This window comes from Chanodichthys erythropterus, chromosome 4 (assembly GCF_024489055.1).
Source record: "Chanodichthys erythropterus isolate Z2021 chromosome 4, ASM2448905v1, whole genome shotgun sequence".
In the NCBI taxonomy this organism is placed as follows: domain Eukaryota; kingdom Metazoa; phylum Chordata; class Actinopteri; order Cypriniformes; family Xenocyprididae; genus Chanodichthys; species Chanodichthys erythropterus.
Window position 1 is genome coordinate 24,703,136 of NC_090224.1, and position 15,921 is coordinate 24,719,056.

Consider the following 15,921-nt stretch of genomic DNA (forward strand, 5'->3'; position numbering starts at 1 on the left):
AATCAATTTGTTTAAAATATATTCAAATAGAAAGCAGTTATTTTAAATTTTTAAATTTTCAAAATGTTACTGTTTTACTGTATTTTTGATCAAATAAATGCAGCCTTGGTGAGCATAGGAGACTTCTTTCAAAGTTATTCTGATTCTTATTTGGAGATTTTATCTCTGTCAGAAACATAACCTGCTTTTTCACTTCATCATTTCACCAGTTTACAGACACTTCATCACCAAATGTGCATGTCAATCACACTGAATGGCACATGCCTGCATCCCTTTAGATTTGCCAGATTATTTAACACAGAAATACCCTGAGAATTAGAGATAACAAAAGCTGAAGTTAGTTTGCTCTCACTAAATTGATGGACCATTATTGCTGACACTTTCTCGTATGTGGCAGCTTTTCTCTGCCGGTTCCATTGACATTGTGTCTCTCTTTTTGAGCTCAGAAAATGCAGCTGTTGTCTCTCAGTAGGGGCGTTGAGGGTGGAGGGTATTCAGGAGTCCCTAACTTTGCCCTTTGACCCCTCTTTGCCTTCTTTTCTCGCTTTCTCTTTGATTTTCAAAGGGCCGTCTACCCCCCACAAAGAGCCACTTTTTCATACTGCAGTCACGCAAACAGTGGACAGAAGGGTGTTTTGAGCTCACCTCCCCTGCTTCAGACAAGAATTTCAAGTAAAAAGCTTTAACTGTGTCTTTTCAGACTTGGTTTGCACAGTACTGTAAGTCTTAAGCCTTCAAGTGAAATGCATTCAAATGAAACAAACAGGGGTGAATCTTTCCAAAACATGTCCAGGTCATTTCTATCCTAGATAAAATGCTGAAAAATCGATGCTGAAAAAAAAAAAATGGTGTAGGATTTAGTTTGAAACAATTTTCACTCAGAAATTGCTATAAAACAAAAAATGGCTAGTAATACACTGAATTAAACGTGAAATTTTGAAGTATAGAAAGACTGAAATTTTCTTGTAAAATGTATTTCAATGATCTTTATTTACAACTTTGAAAAATCTTTTTCTACATGATCATTTCTCAGTATCATTTTGCATTGTGACTAGAGCTGTCAATCAAACTTTAATCAGATTAATTACATGAATTAAACATGTAATTAATGAAGTCACAATTAAATTAAACATGAAGGTGATATTTCAAGTATGAATTGCTCAGTTGGTAAGAATATTCCTTGTGCAATTTTTGCACAGGTCATTGGGCATGATTAATTGCATTTTTTTATTACTTTGTCTGTATATTTTGCTTTTGGATTTTCTTATTCTGATTATTTTCGGCAAGGATTCTAATGACTTCAATACAATTTAGGCCTATACTTCATTAAAATCAGCATAAAGGCAAAACAACATACACAATGATGAATACTTTACATTTTAAATCTTATTTTTGGGGTTACAGTTATGAATGTGAAATAAGGGAGGAAATGTAGTTAACTGTCATTAAAATAATGAAATAATAATTTAATTTATGTGTTTATTTATGTATATATTTAAAGCTGCAGTCTGTAAGTTTTGCCTCTTTGTCGCCATCTCTGTTTGAAACCTGCAATTGCAGTTATTTTGCGGAAATTATCGTATTTACGTGGGTTGTGCCTTGGCACGGCTCCTCAGCGCGGATTAATCTAATGTTTGCTGTCAGTCACCACCACATCGGTGTGGATACTGTACTTCAGAATCACAGATTCTAAGTCTTGGAAGTATGTCCAAAATAAGAATTTTCACTGGAAAATGTCATTTGAAGGAGTAAGTAATAAATCTGCCACTTTTGTTCTGACCAACAGAGAAAAAAAGCATAAATTGCGCTGCCGATGGTGATTAAATCTAACGATCGCTTAGCTCAGATCACGCCAAACCATGCAAATGATTATAATTGTTATACTTTGTTCTCAAAATGGTTAATGCTAACAACATCAGCATTGCATGACTATGTGTATTTAGTGTGTATTAGCGTTACCTGTAGTTCAATTTCTGTAGCCACTCCACAGTCTTTTGCTTTTGACTACAGGTGTATCTCCAGTTGTCACTGATGACTGTGGATCTTTCTGGATTACAATCAGCCATCAAAATGATACATTTAATTATTCCAGCTGCTGTGAGAAAATGCCATAAATAATCATATAAATATAGCTTACTAGCTGAGACTCCTTCTTTCTGTTTACAGACGTAACGTAATGACATTACCTATGTGACGTAAAAACATTATTACAAGCTTACCGTTGTGAATCGGTTAAAAAAAAAGTTACGGACAGCAGCTTTAATTATTATATTTATCTTATTTTATATAATGTTCTTATATTTTTTATTTACATATAATTTTATTAAATAACTTTGAGGTGAAATATGGCCCAGACTTGGTTTTGACAGGTTTGTGATATTCACTCATTCATGCCAACCCTTACATATGTTGGAAAAAGTTAAGCTGGTAATTTTGCGCTGGGAAATCACACAATCAAACAGGCAAAGTTGCCAAGAGACATCATTCCAGCCAGAGGACAGTGGTGTGATCTCATAGTTCTTACTATATTACAACGCTCTGTTCTCAGATCAGGTAACTGGCACTTGTACATGAGAAACCCTAAGGAGCGGGACTCTTCAGGCTAGTGCAAATGTCTTATATTGACTCAGTGTCTCAATGTTTGCACTGACACTTGTGGTGTCAAAACACATGTGGATCCACACTCACTCCCTGAAAGAGTTTCTTTGTGTTCTGTCTCCCTCATTCACACTTTCTGTCTCTCTTCAGGGCTGGATGACAGTCTCCAGCAGTATGTTGCTAACTTTGAGAGAGAGAAGATAGATGGAGAGCAGCTTCTGAAGATTTCGCATCAGGATCTGGAGGAGCTGGCGGTGACCCGCGTCGGCCATCAGGAGCTGATTCTGGAGGCTGTGGATCTCCTCTGTGCGTTGGTCAGTACTTTATCTGCCCAATAGCTCACTCCCATCCAATCAGATGCCCTTTTACTGCAACATAGCCACATATTAGATTTTTCAGAGGGATCTTGTCCAATCATATACGTATAGGCATATATAAATGCTTCTGTTTTATTTATTATTTTGAAAGAATAGTTATCGACTAATTTTTTTTTTTTTTTTTTTAATGTAATGTTTTGTAAAAATGTCTTGGCAAAACCAATCAAATGTTTAAATGGAGTCAAAAAAGTTGATATCAAGGGTTAGTTCACCCAAAAATTAAAATTCTGTCATTAATTACTCACCCTCATGTCGTTCCACACTCGTAAGTTCTTTGTTCATCTTCGGAACACAAATTACGATTTTTTTTTTTTTTTTAATGAAATCCGATGGCTCAGTGAGGTCTCCATAAACAGCAAGATATTTAATACTTTCTAATGCCCAGAAAGGTACTAAAGACATATTTAAAACAGTTCATGTGACTACAGTTGTTCGACCTTAATGTTATGAAGCGACGAGAATACTTTTTGTGCAGCCAAAAAACAAAATAATGACTTTATTCAACAATATATAGTGATGGGCGATGTCAAATCACTGCTTCATTAAGCTTCGAAGCTTTACGAATCTTTTGTTTCGAATCATCAGATTAATTCATCACATTGGAAATGAAATGTCAGTATGTCAGTTTTATAGAAGTTCACGCACATTACAAAAAATACATATTGTGGCCACGAATTAAAAATTAGTTCCCATGACTTATTAATTAATTCTCTCATTTTAGTAAATCATGGCCAAGCTGAACTAATTCGTCCCCTCATTTTGACTTAACTAAAACAAGGTAATGAATTATTACAATGTGGCCACAAATTACTTAAACGACAGGATAAATTAAATTAAGTTTTATTCTTCAGTTTTATTCTGCCTCAGAATAAAAATAAAAAATGTAATTGCGACTTTGTGATTATCTCGTGATTCTGACTTTTTTCTCTCAGAATTGTAAGTAGTTTACATTTTAAAATTCTATTTTTTTTCCCAGAAGTTTTAGACAACTGATTTTACTGCATATACGTGCAGAATTCTGAGTAAAAAAAATAAAAATCTGAATTGACCCTTCGCCGAGAGTTTGATTGACGAGTGATCTAACCAATCATAACGCTGAATCCGCCATTTTGTCCGACAAAGCAGTCAGGAGTTAGAAGATTAAAGGGGCTATATGTAAGATTTTCAATTTAATAAAGCATAAAAATACCCCAGTATGTTTGCAGATATTTAGTAAACATGCTTAGTTCACCTACTTGTTTCTCAGAAAAACAATGCTACAGCCAGATATTCTACTTTGAAATGTGCGTTCCATGTCGGAATGTCTGTCTTTGTTTTGGTCTGTGCAAAATTGTGTGCTGCCGCAGATTCTACCTGAGCTAAAAAGCCTTTGCATTCATCTAAAAATCTCTATGAAGGACAGCATATTAAAACACAGATAAATCAACTCCTCAGCTTTCATTGTCAATTGCGCTCCCTCTTGTTGCGCGTCCTCAAGCTGGCCACCCGCGTCTTTGAACGAGGGGACGGGGCAAACAATATTTTGAATTTGGACTGCAGTACCTATTTTGACTAACCTCGTTGGACTTGAACTTTGTGTGTATTGACATCTTTCTGCGTTTGAAACCACATTCCTTCTCATGTTCATTCATGTTTATTTGATTAATTAACTGGTAGGAAGAGATGGTTGGTTCACAAGCCGCTTGAGCTGAGGTGCTACAGCAATTTGTCATGACATAAAATGTTTTTTTTGTTCGAATTTCTTAAAAAATTACACAATTTGAAAGCTGGGACTTTGTTTAATATCATAAGTAACCTGCTCTGTCTTATCTGTCAACATGTTGTCAGTGTCCTCTTTGCTCCACAATGTATTTTTCACTCTGTGTGGCGTGACAGTGCCATGGCTTGTCATATAAAGCAACAGTAACTAAGGGAGGCGGGTCTTTGCAACTGTAGTGTGCTATTCCAAGCATTGCCAAAGTGACCATAGCCAAGCACATAATTTTCTATGCCTCTAAAATGACCGTATTATTTTACTGTTAATCAGGCCACATAAAGCTGTTGACAATCAAGAACTGTTTGGACACAAGTAGCTTAACATTCTGACACAAATGGCCTCCTCTAACATTCAAAGATAACTTTCTCCCCAGCATGAGCTGTGTTATAGGTGGAGATTGCCATGAACAGGAAAGCAGAGATTTCCCAGGCATTCCGATCAGCTGTTCTGTCTCGCTTCCTTCCCAAAATTTCTTCTTGACTTCCTCCGCTCTCTTTTTTTCCCTCTCAGACAGTATTAATGACCAGAAAGTGCACCTTAAAAACTCATGGTGGACTAGAGGAACATTCTGCCTATATTAAACTGAGAATGTGTTTTTGTGCGTTAGCAAACCCAAAGTTGTAGGCAGTGCTGATTCTTATCACAGAACCGGTGCTAGCTGCCGCTCTGTCCCAACATTGTGGTGGATATGAATAGGGAGGGTCAGTTGGAACAAACAGTGTCCACTGTGTCCATTCAGAGGCCACTCTTTCAGGATAGGAGACTGACACAGGACTTTATAATAGGAGACTGCACCATGAAGAAACACCGATGAGACACTTTCTGTTCTATCTCCATTTTTCTGTGCAATTTGTTTGTGCATTCAAATGGTACTTTCAATAAGGAAGCTTATATGTAACTTCATCAAATGTGTCTTAAAGGGAAAGTTCACCCAAAAATTATTTACTCACCCTCATGAAGTGAGACACAGTTAAATAAAATGTAGCCTATAAACATCCAATTTCAACTAAAAATCAATTAAATTTGGTAAATAACCAATATAGTACACCTTACAACTCATCACGATCTTTAGAGGCGAAAATGTACATATTGTGTCTTTAACAGATCAAATATTCATATATACCTGTGATCTCTCAGATGAAGGTTAGTTTAAGTAACCAAGATTATAATGTTTGCAAATGACTCTTAATTTATGTATCCTAAGTTAATGTATCCTAATTTAGTTACTTGGTGTTTGGTAATGAAGGGCCTACTTTGCATCTGTTGACAGCACCTGTATTCATAGCAACTAGTTTTTAACCAATTAATCATTTGATTTTTAATCATAAATATAGGGGGCTGCTGCTCAGTATAATAGTTTTCAAGAACATTGGTATACTATTTAGCTTAGACTACCAAAATGAACACCAAAACTTAACTTGAACTGATAAAAATGATAGCAATTCATGCTAAAAATTTATGGAAAGCTGGCAGCCTGCACGTTTCTTGACCACCTTCTTCCATATGGATCAATTTTCTGTTCTGATCTCAACAAGTCTCAGCAAACTATTGAGTAAGCACCAATCAGAGGCATCAATTTTATGATGTCATCATGTAGACTTCTTACAAAGTATTTTACAGTATTTTAAAAATACAAAAATACAAAACACTAAAGTATTTTGATACAAAATACAAAGCTATTTTCATCAACCCTATCAAATACAAATTACAAAATACTATTTTTGTAATACTATATTTGAAATACGTATTTGAAATACATGTATCATAAATACTGCCCATCCCTGACTATGAGTAACTTTGTAACTACATGTCAACTAACTCTCATTAGAGTATTAGTAAACTGTCTGCTTAATATCTGCCAACGTTTTATTTTGAAGGTCCCACAACAGACATTTTGCTGTTTACACAACACCATTTTTAACTAAAAATGTAAAACTTTTTATGCGAATTATATTTATATTTATAGCGAATTCTCGATGGCATGAGTCTGAAGCGATGAAATGTGATTTTCAAACTCATGCTGATGTAAAAAAAAAATCTTACTCACGCTGACTGACAGATCCGAAGTGTGCGCACAAAGATGCCGCAATCCTGAAATATACACATACACAAAAGAATCTGTCTTGGCGAGTATTCACACAAACATTATCTTGACACTGTCTTCAGTGAACTTTTGGTTAACTGTTGGGGAAAACCATCTAGTGTGTAACATTATATTAGATCCGTGTGATACAGTAGGTCTTAATATAGGCTATGAGCTGTCTGTTTCATTTATGTTAAAGGTGCCCTGGATTCAAAAATTTAATTTACCTCGGCATAGTTGAATAACAAGTGTTCAGTACATGGAAATTACATATAGTGAGTCTCAAACTCCATTGTTTCCTCCTTCTTATATAAAACTCATTTGTTTAAACGACCTCCATGGAACAGGCGAATCTCAACATAGCTCTTGGGGCGTGGAGCACGAGATTTAAAGGGGCCGCGTACCCTGAATCGGCAAATTTATAATGATAGGCAGTTAAAGAAATTAATAATAAAAAAATAAAAAAATATGGAGTATTTTGAGCTGAAACTTCACAGACACATTCAGGAGACACTTAAGACTTATATTACATCTTTTGAAAACATGTTCTTCGGCACCTTTAATCAAACAATTGTAGAATTATGGGAAAAAAAGTTAAATATACATTATATATCTTCCTATAGATATGGGTTTTGACTGGTTTGTGACAAATTTGGTGTTATTACCAGGGATTTTAAGGTAGGGTTGCTAGGTGATTTTGTTTTGGAACTTTCAGAAAACCATTACTTGATTTTTTCTCAAAATTGACTTTGCTGACTCTATCGACTTCAAACAGGTGTAGCTTATTTGTTTTTTGTCAGATTCCAACAAATCATACATAATTTTGAAGTTTTTTTTTTTATATAGAATGTTAAAATAACAATAATTCATTTTTTATAATTTGTTCATTGCGACTCATTTTGCCATCATGGGTCACATATGTTACAAGGGTGAGCAAATGACAACAGTGGGTGAACTAATCCTTTACATCCATCCACAATTGCATTAAAGGTGTGTTCCTTTGTAAGAATAGAATATGCCTGCAGCAAAGAGTAAAAGGAAGCTTTGTGGTTTGATGTTGGATGTTTATGCTCTACCTGTTACCAGGTGGCTGTTCACAAGGATGTTGTTGAGAAAAGATTTACCTCAGTCGTTTTCCATTTATATATAAGCGTCATCTGTTCTAAGCAGTGAGTGAGCAGAGAACCACAGAGGAACTGTAGCATGAAGGCTGGAATAGACATTGCGGTGTTGACTTTGTGAGAGGTCAGCTATAGCACTCCTGGGTAGAATGTTCTGGAAGATATCTCCTGGAGAGCAGGAAACAGATGTGACCCACCCACCTGTCAGAGAGCCCCCCGCCCAGCTCTCTCTCACACAAATGCATAGAGACAAACACACAGTAAGCTAGTGCAGGAAAATATGTCACGCCATTGTTCCAGTAGTTTCCGCTGAGTGGACTGACTCAGCCTCATCTTAGTTGCTCTGTATCTGTTAGGTCTCTGGTTATTTTTAAAAATAGATTTCATGAGCGTTAAGACGTGCTAAACTCCACAACTCTCTCTGGCTCGTTTCCACTTCAGTAAAGTACCATGGTTTTTGGATATGGAATTATGCTTATTGGACATTGTAATTTCATAGTATCATTTGAAGAACCCTGGAGTCACATATACTGTAAATACCATGATATATAAATATGTTTAATCAGTATCACTGTCATGCTTCCTTTACTTCTGATGTGGCTCCTGTACAGACAGGGATGTTTCTGAATAGGAGCAAGACACAAAAATATATGCAATCCATGGACACTATTTTATCTGGAATCCATTGCATGTCTATTGATAGAAGAGTCTGAACAATTCATAACATCACCAAAGAGAAAAATAACAAACATAACTGAGATTGTCAAAATTGCGACTTTTTATATATTACAATTTAAACTATAAATCACAATTGCTACTTTTTATGTATCAAAATTTAATCTATATGTAACAATTCTGACTCTGTCACAACTGCGACTTTGTCACAATTACGACGTTTTATACATCACAATTTCAACTATATGTAACAATTGGGATTTTATGTCACAACTGTGACTGTCACAGTTGCAACATTTTATATATCTCAATTTCAACTATATGTAACAATTACAACTTTATATGTCAACTGCAACTCACAATTGCGACTTTTTATATCTCACAATTTCAATTATATGTAGCAATTGCGACTTTGTCACAGCTACGACTTTGTTGCAATTACGACTTTTTATATATCACAATTTCAACTATATGTAACAATTGTAACTTTGTTACAGCTGCGACTTTGTCACAATTACGACTTTTTATATATGACAGTTACAACTTTATGTAAAAATTGCGACTTTATATGTCACAAATGTGAATTTTAATGTATCACAATTTCAGCTATATGTAATAATTGTGACTTTATATGTGACTCACAATTGCGATTTTTTTTTTTTTAATATATCTCAATTTCAACTATATGTGTAGCAACTGGGACTTTGTTACAGCTGCGACTTTGTTACAATTACTAATTTTGTATCTCACAATTTCAACTTTATATCTCACAATTGTGATTCACTGTATTTCTTGACAGCGACTTTGTAGCTCACAATTGCTAGTGTATTTCACAATGTAACTTTGTAACTTTGGGGGGGGGGGGGGGGGGGATTTTTTGAATGTCTTATAATCAATTCTTTTAGCTCCTACTTTGTCTGTCCTTCTAATTTATTTCTCTCAGGTATTTCAGTGTCTATATTTATGGTTTTAGTAACTGCAGATGGTAGACATTCTGCCTCCAGGCAGAGTCACGCCCCACATCTGTCTTGATGATAACACACCCCATGAACTTTGAAGAAAAAGTTTCCCCCAAAATGAAAATTTGGTAATTTTCTCTCAAAATCTCATTCATGCAGTACTGCCACACCAAGATACTAAATCTAATGCCACTGATGCCAAACGCCATTGGATGAGTTGGAATGCTAGCTTGGTTGAAATATTCAGTTCAGTCATGAAACTCTAGATAGGTCTTTTACATGCAATCTGCAAGCAATCACATCATTACCACATTTAAATAAAATAAAAAATTTAATTATCAGGTTCAGTGTTTGCTGTAGGCTAGTCCTGCATTGCACTATCAGAGTTCCTCTGAAACCTTCGACCTCCCCCAGCTCCACCTGTCTAGATCTGCTACTGGATTCATGTATATATATTCATGCAGCAGCAGCATATCTTACATGCTCAAAGTGGCAGCGTCTCTGTGTGTGTAATGGCAGTAGCAAGTCCATACTTGCTCTGCAACAGATATAAAAAGTCGTAATTGCAACATATACTTGAAATTGTGAGATATAAAAAGTCGCAATTGTGAGTCGCAGTTGACATATAAAGTCGTAATTGTTAAATATGGTTGAAATCGAGATATATATAAAATGTCGCAACTGTGACAGTCACAGTTGTGACATAAAATCACAATTGTTACATGCATAACAGATATGGTCCAAGATTCGGTAATGTCAAAACAATTTTGTGTTATTTGCATTGAACTCGTTCAACATTAAACACATCCTGGAGTCTGTGGTCCAGGGGAGATTCTGCTCGTATGGCTAACTTCTAGCACAATTACTTCTCCTCATCTTTGAGGAAGGCAGCATGAAATTAATATCTGGAGGAAGGATTACCCTTTATTATTGCTTTAAGAATTCTGACATCATGAACTCATCATAGCTAAAGCTTCATCATAATACAAAAACAACAGGGGAAGATTCCAGAGGAAGATTCCTGAACTCAGTGCAGGTTAATATATCTCTCAAACACCTGTATTTTGTGTTGTTGTCTTTGACCAGGCCAAAGTCTCTGCACTTTTTGGCAGACAAGTGCATGCAAACAGTCTGTCGGTCAGTGTCTGGCTGGGTCTAGGGCAGAGAGGGCTTTCTGGAATTCTTTTGAAGTCAGGCAGTGACCATGTTCATGCGTCGGCTCTGACTGGTGCACTGGAACGTGATGGGATTTTTAGCTGGAAAGGTTGTGAGAATGACCCATGCGCTGTAGCCACTGTCACATGGCATTACAAATACCAGATACTTCACATTTCATATCACTAAAGTAGAAGATAAACAAATGGAAACTGCTTTAGCAGTTGATAAGCTAGGCATTTATTAGTGGTACTTTTAGCACGACTATTATTATAGCTTATAGTGACTGCACTTGACATGCTATGTCTAAAAACATTACATTCAGTTTGCACTTAAGTATATTCTTTTAAAGTTTTTTTATTTCAGTAATAAGTACTCTTTTTAAAAGTATACTAAAGTGTTTCACAGACCTTTTTATCACAGAGAGTTGGGATTGGGCTCTTTTGACTTGGGCCATTAAGCAACCACCCAAAACAACCTAGAAACTGCATAGCAACATGCTATAACACCCAGTACCCTGGCATTGTGTCAGTGACCTTTGGGCGGAAAAGCACCACTTCCTTTAGAGAATGTAAAAATCTAGTTTGATCTTAGAAGACTAATGTAAGACTTTTTTTCTTTGCAGAACTGTGGTGTGGAGACTGATAACTTGAAGACTCTGTTAGGTCAGATGCGAGCAGCATCCAATAACTTGCACAACTGTGCATCAGAACGCAGGAAAAATCCTTCTTATGATGGAGGAAGTCCAAACAAACCACCTAACGTGTTCCTCACCGCTGTGGTGGAGCTGATAGGGGCTGCCAAGGGCATGCTGGCCTGGCTTGACAGGTATGTGAGATTTACACACATGCACACACAATTTCTTTCTTTTACAGACTGTGTTAGCATTTGGAACAAATGTTCTTAAAGTAATGTTAAAAGAAAATCCTCATGTTATTGGTATTCAATAAAAGTGTTCAAAATTGTTTTAATGTCCTTCAATTTGAATATTTTAGAGATGCTAGCGGAGTTGACAAATTACATCAAGAGAAGGTTTTCAGGAATGTTGTGCTAACGTTTCTAACATCTCAACAGTTTTGGCTACTGTTATGCAAAGAATGTGTAAATGTTAGGAACAAATGTTCTTAAATTAAAATCTTGAGGAATAGTTCCCCAAAAAATGAAAATGTTGTCATCATTTACTCAGCCTCAAGTGTTGAAGATATGAGATATGTATGAATTTCTTTCTTTTGTTGAACACAAAAGAATATATTTTGAAGAATGTTGGTAACCAAACAGTTGATTAACCCCATTGACTTCCTTAGTATTATTATTTTTTTTTTTTCTTCTATGGAAGTCAATGGTGTCCATCAACTGTTTGGTTAACAATATTCTTCAAAATATCTTATTTTGTGTTCAGCAGTAGAAAGAAATTCATACAGGTTTAGAACAACTTAAAGGTGAGTAAACGATGACAGAATTTTCATTTTTGGGTGAACTCTCCATTTAATGATATTCATAGTCAATAAACATTTTCACAATGTTAAGAGAACACTAACATTATGCTAACATTATGTAAAGGCTGTGTAAACACTAGGAAAAACTGCTACTACTATAATAATATTATTACAAATCAGTGGCTTGCAGTGGTGTTCTGAAATGAGGAGGCACATTTTTATTTTTATTTTTTATGAATCAATGTAAATTAATGTGCATTACTCTTAAAGTTGACACATCTTCCTTGTTAAATGAACATTACTTTACAAAAACCAAAAACAATTCTATTTTGTAATTTTACATTAACAATGTAATGTTCTATTTATCAAAACCAAGTCAATCTCATCAAGTTAGTGTTTAAGCATTTCTACATTCATTCCAAAATAATAACTAAAGGCAATGATAATTTAAACAATATATTTTATTTGTGTATTGCGGTTTTTCTTTTTAATTGTCAACCTAGGATATTTTGGATCATCAGTCATGCTCCGTAAACATAGTCTGTCACAGAAAATTGTATTTTTAATTTCACCAAGCTGATTGCACTAAAAACCCCGCAGTCATCATGATTTCAGTCCATTTCAAGTTTGATTTTGACGTGACATAAAGTGGTGATCTAACTGTGATCTGTTTACCTACTTTTCAATTAGTCTTCTGATAATCCGCCATTATTTGTTCAGTCAAACCTACATGCGGAACGCACATGTCAACAAGAGGCGGGATTTATCGCACAAACCAATCATAACCAATTACATCCAATGATAGCGCGATGGAGACATTGCCTCCTCTCACGTGACTTTCCCCCATTCATTCTCAATTACCCCCCACAAAACCCACCGCATGCCGGGGGTCTGATGATTTTATATGGTTTCCTATGAGAGGAAAGGGAGGCATGCCTCCTCTGTGTAACTTTACCTGCGGGTGTCGCTGTTTGGCAGTGTTCCTTAAGAAATATGCGTGACTTGCGCTCTTTTTAATGTCATAATTTATAATATTTGTTTTGTTTTATATGTAATAGGGATTATTTTCTCATCCTATTTTTTGAGGAAGCACTGCCTCCCTTGCCTACTCGGAGGAAACGCCCCTGTTACAAATATGTTAATACAACAAAACATGGTGTATGGTATTAGCATTGAAAGTTCTCACAGTGTTAAGAGAAAAACGTTTGTCCAAAATTTGCGAATTTCTTGAATTAGATTTTTTTCAGTGAACCCACAACCAAAATGTATGTTTTAGAAAGCATTTTATAACATATTCAGAAGAACAATTTTTTGGCTCGTTACAGTATTTTCTTACTAGATATGAATTGTAGTACAGGTGTCATTGACAGGGTTTTCAAACACTGTAACTGCAAATTAACTTCAGCGTCACATTTTTTACTGGCAGCTGTCTCACCAACTATTGTTTTGGTTTTGTGCTCAGTCAAAACACCTTAAATCTTTTCTTCATGATGTCATACAGACTGCCGGCATACATACACACACGTACATATATACTACATGTTTGGGCTTGAACCAACACAAACCAGATTTCACAATCATTTGATCACCTCATGAGCATTTGGATAAGTTACACTTGTGTTCCCTTTGTCTGCAGGACTCCCCTCACAGGAATCAGTGATTTCGCCTCAACCAAGAACAAGATCATTCAGCTCTGTCTGGAACTGACCACAACTGTCCAGAAGGTTTGTTATGTGTTAATGATCATTCATCTCCTCATAGCTCTGCAAGCATTTACTGCACTATTAATGGTCACATACTCTAAAAGTGACATCACTAACCTTAAAACCCTAACCCTAAAATTTACATAAACCCTGCCCCCGAGAACACACAACAAAGGGGTGAGGCCATGTTATTGCAATACAGTAGGTAACATAGCATGTCATAAAAGCAAGATAACAACATAACAAGTTATAACCGTAATTAAACTAAACTATACCTGTTCTATCTTCATGCAGCATATTCTCTGACTCTATAGGCATCTTACAACAGTTCCCACACGAGCGATTTATAGATTATCATGACAGAATATGCTAATCAATGACTTTAAGATAGTTAACTCCACATCAACTACATAAATTCATCAACTAACCATTCAGAAACATCCTGTTGCATTCTACCTGTTGTCACTTCTTCTTGAGTCTCTCCATCATTGTAAGACTCCGGTTTGAACATAAAAGGCTGTACAGTTTCTGACATTTTCAGTGAGTGTGCGTGAGGTAATCGGAGCTGCTGCTAACAATGACTCTTGAAATTCCGCCCTCTTCTTGGGAGCAGCAGCTCATTTGGTATTTAAAGGGACACACACAAAAATTTAGTGTTTTTGCTCATCCTCAAAAATGTATAAATTGAACATGCTATAAAAAATTATCTGTGGGGTATTTTGAGCTAAAACTTCATATACACACTCTGGAGACATCAGAGACTTTTTTTTTTACATCTTGTAAAAGTGGCATTATATGACCCCTTTAATTCAATTTAAGTTTGCATTAAACCAGTCAAAAATACAATTAAAAACATTATTAATGTTGCAAATTATAATTTTTGTTGTTTGAAATAGAAACGTTTTATTTTATAATTATTTTTATAATTTAATTCTGTCTTCATCGAGTGCAGAATTTCTCCTTTTTTTCCAAATTCTTTAGTGATTTTTTTTTAGTAAATATTGTTAAAATATTATTAAATTGAATGCACATTTTACATTTTAACAGGGTTATTATTGTTAACTAAAACTAAATCTACAACCATTAAAAAAAAAATTTTCATTATTTGAAATAAACTTTAACTGAAACAAAATAAAAAAACCTTAAACTTATTGTATTTCAGCTAGTTGCCAAGTCAACATTTCTCATTTTCGTTTAAGCATTTCTCATTAAGTTGAAGTAGTAAAACAACTAAAACTAAATGAACCAAAACTAATACATGAAATAAATAAATACTACATAGACATAAAAAAACTATTAAAAATGACAAAACACACAACAAAAATTGTTAAAACTTTAACTGAAATTAAAGTGAAAACAGAATATATATATAAAAATCTAATTGAAAATATTACCAAAAATATAATAGTATATCAATGATACTAAAGCAACACTATTAGATTTTTTACCAGCATAAGATTTTTGTCTGCATTGGCCTTTAAAAGGGGTTATGATTCTCAAATGATTTGTTCAAAGCACTTCAGTCTCTCTAAACCCCTCTTAATATTTTCTATCGAGTGTTCAAAATACGTAGATTTGTGTGTTATGTCGTGTAATCCCAGTGCAGCTGTAGTTCTTGGGCTAACCGGCTAACTCACGTTATTATTCTCTTACTGAAATAGCTCTGCTAATCATCAGTTGGCCCATTATTATCTACAATTGTGTCGATTAATGCATAATATCTTATTTTCTTATCACTTGGATAATAAAGAATGGATCAAAGATTTTTGTTTATAAACTGTAATTTTTTTTCAGTCATTCATGTTTGTGCTTGGCTAATGTCTGTACACGGTAGACCAATCACAACAGACTAGACCATCTGACCAATCAGAGCTCAGTAGGCTAACGGGGGGAAAAAATCAATAATTAATCATACTTACAGGTTGTGATTCTGAGAAGCAAGTTGGTCCAAATAAACTGGGTACTGACCCATCTTTCATGGACAAGCATTTTGCGAATCCCTCGTTGAACTCACAAATCAGTCATCAGTAAAATGACAGGAAGCAACAAAAGGCTGGG

General features: G+C 35.2%; 1 protein-coding gene across 1 annotated transcript in view; it reads left to right on the forward strand.

The window, feature by feature from the left end:
- The window catches only part of LOC137018291 (connector enhancer of kinase suppressor of ras 3-like), a 66,508-nt gene that overhangs the window by 8,402 nt on the left and 42,185 nt on the right, over positions 1-15,921 (forward strand). Inside the window, exons 2-4 of the mRNA XM_067382895.1 lie at positions 2,749-2,912; positions 11,350-11,552; positions 13,797-13,884. Coding sequence (XP_067238996.1) covers positions 2,749-2,912; positions 11,350-11,552; positions 13,797-13,884 — 455 coding nt within the window. The remainder of the gene's footprint in view (positions 1-2,748; positions 2,913-11,349; positions 11,553-13,796; positions 13,885-15,921) is intronic.